This window comes from Neoarius graeffei, chromosome 16, assembly GCF_027579695.1.
Source record: "Neoarius graeffei isolate fNeoGra1 chromosome 16, fNeoGra1.pri, whole genome shotgun sequence".
NCBI classification, from domain to species: Eukaryota; Metazoa; Chordata; class Actinopteri; order Siluriformes; family Ariidae; genus Neoarius; species Neoarius graeffei.
The window spans coordinates 1,437,322-1,444,951 of NC_083584.1; the positions used below are offsets into that span (position 1 = coordinate 1,437,322).

General features: G+C 41.3%; 1 protein-coding gene across 1 annotated transcript; it reads left to right on the plus strand.

Annotated features, from left to right (window-relative positions):
- The first annotated feature begins 4,913 nt into the window (after positions 1-4,913).
- On the plus strand, positions 4,914-5,858 carry LOC132899875 (olfactory receptor 52D1-like). The gene has a single exon (XM_060941929.1). It carries the CDS (start codon positions 4,914-4,916, stop codon positions 5,856-5,858), a length of 945 nt encoding a protein of 314 aa, XP_060797912.1.
- Positions 5,859-7,630: the final 1,772 nt, after the last annotated feature.

Sequence of the window (7,630 nt, forward strand, 5' to 3'; positions counted from 1 at the left end):
AATGGCTCTCTCCTAGCTCAGCTCTTATTTAACTGTTCGCTATCAGTTTGTTGATGTACATGGTGATTTTTCTATACATACTAAGGTAAAGGTAAGGTAAAGTTTGGTGTCAGGCCCGTAGCCAGCATTGTGGAGGGGGGGGATCTTTTTTCCCCAAAAGTGGACTTCATCTGGCCCCCTACTCCCGTACTCCCCAAATACACGAGCACACTTCAAATCTTCTAATTTAGACATTTTTTTATTCGTTATAAGTTCTCTGTTGTCTAACTTATTATTGTTATCTTCCTACAACTGTGCTGTGACTTCATTGTCTGTCTCTGTTGCTCACCTCAGTTGTCTGTTGTTGCTCTCTTTCATTGTCTGTCTGTTGTTGCTCTCCTTCATTGTCTGTCTCTGTTGTTGCTCTCCTTCATTGTCTGTCTCTGTTGTTGCTCTCCTTCATTGTCTGTCTGTTGTTGTCTGTCTCTGTTGCTCACTTCAGTTGTTGTTTATGGCATCAGAACACTCCTGATCTGCCCATGCTTTAGCATAAAAAACAACAATAATTTCTAATTGAGATAAATGTTTCAAGTAATCCTGAGATTGAAATAATATCGCACAGCCCTATAAGGACAATTGATTTAAAAATGCCCAAATGCAGCAACAGTGGGTGTTTTCACACACACTGGTCTGAACATTTTCATTTTTCAGCTAGTGCACGTTTCTTTTCACTCTGATCCAAATGCCAAACCACTGACAGGGCGTCATGTTACCATGATGCCATGTTACCATGACGACTGAAAAACACGTGCTCTTAAAGTCTCGCATTTTACTGTCTTCACACCACACCACAGCTCCGATTTCCCAAGCTGAAAAAAAAAATAAAAGCAGCCCCGGGTCCGACGCTACTAGTACCTAGCCATCGAGCCACCTAACTCATCTCTGTGTGTGCGTCACTGACACACATAGACTGACGGACGGGCTGACGCTACCCCCCACCCCCACTGATCACTCTGACAGATCGATCTACCACTACTGTTGTAAACAAAAGAAAAACAAAGTCCTGCACTCAGCACCTTACCCATTTTGGCCCTTTTTTGGAACATGGCGCCAATATTTTGGGACAAAGTAGCAGCAAATTTCTTGCATTTTCTGTCTTTATCTTCTTTTATAGAGGGCTACTGCGTGACGTCACCGTACCGCGAGATTGTGCTAGGGCGCCATATTGGAAGACCAAGTACATGCATACATACATACTCACAATATAAAACAAAGTATGAGCGAGAGTAAAGTGACACGATGGCTGATAATTCTGGTTATGTGAGTACATTACCAGCTGCAGAAAGGGCACGGTATGTGGAGAAACTGGCTGTGATTGATGGGTTTGACCCATATGATAAGACTCGGGGCAAGGGAGAGTGGATTTTTTTATTTCATAATTTATTTTTAATTTACTACTTATCTGTTTTTATTTATATATATTTGAATTATTTGGACATGGGGAAAAACTATATTTAAAATCCAAAGAGGGATGGAGAGAGGAAAATTAAAACAAAAGAAAGAAATGAAATATAGAGTAGAGAATATTTTATAAAATTATGGATGTTTTTATTCAGTAAACATTTAAAAAAATGTTCTACAACACTCTAGCCTAGTGACTTACCAGTAACAAAATAGACTTGAAGTATTCAGATCCGCTCTGCATAAAGCAGCTAAATCCTCTCTCTGTCTCCCAGCAGAAAGCTCCTTGAACACCCTAACACAGCACAAAAGTTTACCATTGTAGGTTTTTGATGAACCAAGTGCCTCGTGGGTTCACATACCGCGCGCTGCCGTTATTTCCCCCCTAATCACGAGTTTGTTGGTCTTCCAATATGGCGCAGGGTTTGTTTACTTCCGGTTTCGGGTGACGTCAGTGAAAGGGGTCTAATGGGGGCATTACCGCCACCCACTGGATTGGGGTGTAAAGCAGTCTGAACAAAACGTGTAAACATAAACATAGGAGAAATGAACCCGTTTTTCTAACTCGTCCTCACTTAGTCTACTTTTCTTTTTTGATTAGTCTGGATTTGATATTGTAAATTTAAATGTGAATCAATGTATATTCATCGGACATGAACAAATGAATAAATCTTGAGTAATCTTGAGGGGCGTGTGTGTCCAGGGGGGGATCGAACGAACCCTCCGATCCCCCCTGGCTATGGGCCAGGGTGTTCCACAAGGTTCTGTCTTAGGCCCACTGCTCTTTTCTTTGTATTTGTTACCTCTGGGTGATATTATTCGTAAGCATGGTATTGTGCTGATGACACAGTTGTATGTTGCCACAAAGCCAGATGAGACACCAGCTTAATAAAATTGAGGAATGTGTAAAGGACACTGGATGCTTATTAACATCCTTCTGCTTAACTCTGACAAGACAGAAGTACTTGTGCTTGTACAGCTAGAAGAAGGTTTTCTGATTAAGAAACCTTTATTTGTCACATGCACACTTCAAGCACAGTGAGATTCATCATCTGCATTTAACCCATCTGAACCAGTGAACACATGCGCACACACTCAGAGCAGTGGGCAGCCATAATACAGCACCAGGAGCAGTCAGAGGTTAGGTACTTTGCTCAAGGGCACTTCAGCCCAAGGCCACCCCATGTTAACCTACCGTAACTGCATGTCTTTGAACTGTGGGGAAAACTGGAGCACCCAGAGGAAACCCATGCAGACATGGGGAGAACATGCAAACTCCACACAGAAAGGCCCCCGCCGGCTACTGGGCTTGAACCCAGAACCTTCTTGCTGTGAGGTGACAGTGCTAACCACTACACCACCATGCTGCCCACACATAGTACATACATATGCCCATACCGGTACATAGATTACATAGTAACTCTGAATGGCTTTTCTGTTTCTTCACATGCAGCAGTAAAAGACATTGGGGTGATCATTGACGCCAGTCTTTCATTTGAAACTCATATCAATAACGTTACCCAGATAGCTTTCTTTCATCTCAGACATATTGCTAAGATAAGAAATATAATGTCACTACAGGGTGAAGAAAATCTAGTCAATGCTTTTCTTACCTCAAGGTTGGATTATTCTCATGCTTTACTGTATATATTAACAAGTTCCAGTTAGTTCAAAATACAGCAGTAAGAGTCCTAACTAGAACTAGAAGATATGACCACATCACCCTTACCTTATCCAAATTGCACTGGCTCGCAATCATATTTCACATTGATTGTAAAATACTGCTATTGACCTTTAAAGCAATGATTGGTCTTGCACCACAGTACCTGAGTGAACTTCTGGCTCTTTATGACACCTACTTATATCAAAAGGTACAGAGTATTTGTTGGTACCTCATATAGTGAAGGCTACATGAGGAGGCATAGCCTTTTCTTACAAAGCCTCGCAGTTATGAAATAGCCTTCCAAGTACTTGGAAGGATTGACTAAACAGATATGTTTTCAGCCTAGACGTAAACACTGAGACTGTGTCTAAGTCTAGGCTGAAAACTTATGTTTCATCAATCCTTTTGTTAATAGCTTTATTGGGTAAAGGAGTAGATCTGTAGGGTCCTCAGGCATAGAGTCTTTTTGTAAATTGGGATGTATGGATGCTGTCTCCCACCCACTCTCACATGTTTACTTGGGGTTGTTGATGGTCATGTGAATGGTTGTGTTATGCTTTATGTGAGTGAAAATGATGGTTCTGGCAGTGAAGGTAGGCTGGCTGTCAATGCCTAAGTGTTTGGCTGACATTATAGAGGTGTTTGCATGCCAGGGGAAATGAGATGACTGGTTTGAGCTGGGAGACATAGAAGGAGGGGACTAGTTGAGATTCCCTGGGCATGTCCAGTTTATCTTATCTCATCTCATCTCATCTCATCTCATTATCTGTAGCCGCTTTATCCTTCTACAGGGTCGCAGGCAAGCTGGAGCCTATCCCATCTGACTACGGGCGAAAAGCGGGGTACACCCTGGACAAGTCGCCAGGTCATCACAGGGCTGACACATAGACACAGACAACCATTCACATTCACACCTACGCTCAATTTAGAGTCACCAGTTAACCTAACCTGCATGTCTTTGGACTGTGGGGGAAACCGGAGCACCCGGAGGAAACCCACGCGGACACGGGGAGAACATGCAAACTCCACACAGAAAGGCCCTTGCCGGCCCTGGGGCTCGAACCCAGGACCTTCTTGCTGTGAGGCGACAGCGCTAACCACTACACCACCGTGCCGCCCTTGTCCAGTTTATACTTTACCTTATTGATTTGTGGCTGAATCTTGTAGGGGCCAATGTTGCAGGCACAAAGCTTTCTGCAGCCTAGCAAGCCCTCAGTGTCTTTAGTGGCCAATCATAACTGGTCTCCACAGGTTGTACTGGGGGGGTTTCCTCTTCTGTGTTGGTCAACAAATCACTTATTGGCTTCAGCCACCTGTTCCAAGCATTGATCCATGTGATCTTACACCTGCTGTCTCTGCTGGAACCTGTCATTGTGAAAGTTGGACTGCATGCTTGGCTGCCAGCACTTAGTGCTGAGCAGCTCATGTGGTCTGTGCTGAAAACGGTTGTAATCCTAATTGATCTAAGTGTAGTCATACCAGATAGATGCTGGGTAAAGCTAGGTTACTATTTACATGAAGCAGTGATCAGTCCCTAACTATCAGTATTAAAGATGATAAGAAACAATGTTTTGCTCATTTAAACCACTGAAATTATTGATAAGCCAGATGTATGATAGGAAAGGGCTGGAAGGAGGCAGGAATTTCCTTTAAGATGCTCTCAGCAAATCACTAAGGACTGTGAGCCTGGATGGGAAAATATAAAGGTCCATGTGGTTGACTTCCTCACCACAGCTGTGGTTTATCTTTGTCGACACACTGCTCTCTGAATGACTGCTGTAAAATCACATGGAGTACTTTTCAGAAATTAATGGATTATTTTACCAATTTTACATATTTATCACTGGAGGGACATGTTGAATTAGAGAATTACAGATATATTTATTTTATATTGACACTCAGTGTCTATATGATGATTATCTGCTTTAACACTGTCATCATTTTTGTCATATTCAAAAAGAAACATTTTCATGAGCCCATGTACATCTTCATCGCTGCTTTGCTTTGTAATTCTCTCTTTGGATCGACAGCTCTTTATCCTAAACTGCTCATTGATTTACTGTCTGAAAAACAAACTGTATCTTATAATGTGTGTTTAATTCAGGCATTTTGTTTGTACACATATGGTACATCAGAGTTCACACTGTTATCAGCGATGGCCTATGACAGATATGTGTCCATCTGTAATCCATTATTATATGCAAATGTTGTAAAAATGTCCACTGTCGGAAAGCTCTTATTTTTATCATGGTTTTTGCCTTGTTGTGAAATTGGTGGTGGTGTTATTCTCGCATCCCAACTTCCACTGTGTAAATTTAAATTGAACAGAACATACTGTGATAATTTTTCAATTGTGAAATTAAGCTGTAAAGAAACATCTCTTAATAACATATATGGACTTTTTATTTTTATCATTGCTCTGTTTCCTCCAGTAATCTTCATACTTTACTCTTATGCCAGGATACTCACTGTGTGTTTAAAGAATTCTAAAGATTTCAGAAGAAAAGCTTTACAGACATGTTTACCACATCTTCTCATTTTTATTAATTTTTCTGTCAACTCAAGTTTTGAAATTATAAATCACAGACTAGAATCAAAACAAATTCCCCACATTATGGCCATGATCCTGTCACTTGAATATGTACTTATTCCTCCTGTCTTTAATCCTATAATATATGGATTAAAACTGCAGGAGATTTATAATGATGTTAAGAAAATATTTCAATGTCAAAAAAGAGATCAAGTTTCTTTTTAGATACTTCCTTTTCTCTTGTGATTGAGATTTTATTAGAATGATGTATCTATGATGAACACCAAAGTTAAACCATGACTAATATTCTTATTTTCACTGTAATGAAACCTCTGCCAGAATTTCAGGTCAAATAGTCTTTGTGTGTCAGTAAATATTTTACCTATATTATATGTATCTCACAAAAGTAATTCCATTCAATAACTGATGTAAACTGTTCTCCTGTGTTCCCCTGACCAACCAAGGAATCCCACTGACAAGACTATCAAGCCCCAAGCATTATGTAATTATTGTAAAAATTTATTGTAAAAATGTCCACTCATTATTTCATCATGGATTTTTTGCTATGATGTTAGTTTATCTGTTACAATGACATCCTGACTTCAGCTGTCTAAATATAAATTAAACAGAATATGCTGTCACAATTACTCAGTTGTTAAATTATGCTAGTGGGAAACATCTCTGAATAACCCATTTGGCTTTTTATTTTCAACATTTTGGCATTTCCTTGAGTGTTTTTCATTATCTACTTATGTATCAGGAAACTCGCTGTCTGTTGAAAGAATTCGAATGATCTCAGAAGAAAAGCTCTTCAGCCCTGTTTACCACATCTTCTGATGTTCATCAACTCATTTGGCAATGCCTGTTTTAAAATAATAAAGAGATGAATATTAAAACTAATTCCCTTCATTCTTATCTTCAGTCTGTCAATTATTCCTTTGGTTATTCCTAATCTAATTAGTTTTATAATATATAGATTAAAATGAGGGCGGCACGGTGGTGTAGTGGTTAGTGCTGTCGCCTCACAGCAAGAAGGTCCGGTTTTGAGTCCTGTGGCCAGCGAGGGCCTTTCTGTGCGGAGTTTGCATGTTCTCCCCATGTCCGCATGGGTTTCCTCCGGGTGCTCCGGTTTCCCCCACAGTCCAAAGACATGCAGGTTAGGTTAACTGGTGACTCTAAATTGAGCGTAGGTGTGAATGTGAGTGTGAATGGTTGTCTGTGTCTATGTGTCAGCCCTGTGATGACCTGGCGACTTGTCCAGGGTGAACCCCGCCTTTCGCCCGTAGTCAGCTGGGATAGGCTCCAGCTTGCCTGCGACCCTGTAGAAGGATAAAGCGGCTACAGATAATGAGATGAGATGAGTTGAAAATGAAAGCACATTTTAATCGTAGTCTTTGATAGTATCAGTGTCAGGGATAGGTAGTAGATGGATGCAAGTGCAGAAGTGTTTATTGAGAACTGTGTGACAATCAGGTAAACAATCCAAATCAATGGACAAGCTCAGTCCGGGGCACGCCTGAGAGTTGAACTGGTGCACGCGCCAAGGCATGCAGGACTGACAGAACTCCCTCCCCACAAAGTGCTCCCTCCGGGAGCGAAAATCCCTCTTTTCTTGCCCCCAGGGATGAGGCCCTGATGTTGGGTGCCATGCCCTCAGTGCTTCGCTCGGAGCCGACGTGCCACCGGATAATTGGCTCTGGTGGGGGCTTGGGCTCAGGCTCAAGACAGGACTTGGACTCTGGACTGGAAGTGGGCTCAAGCTCTGGAGATGACTTGGACTCTGGACTGGAAGTGGGCTCAAGCGCTGAACATGGCCTTGTATATCAGGAAACTCACTGACTGTTGAAAGAATTTGAATAATTCAGAAGAAAAGCTCTTGAGACCTGTTTACCACATCTTCTGATTTTCATCAACTCTTCTGCCAATGCATGTTTTAAAATAATAAAAAAGGGGACTAAAATTAAAACATTAATAGTATCAGGAGCCATTCAGGGAGG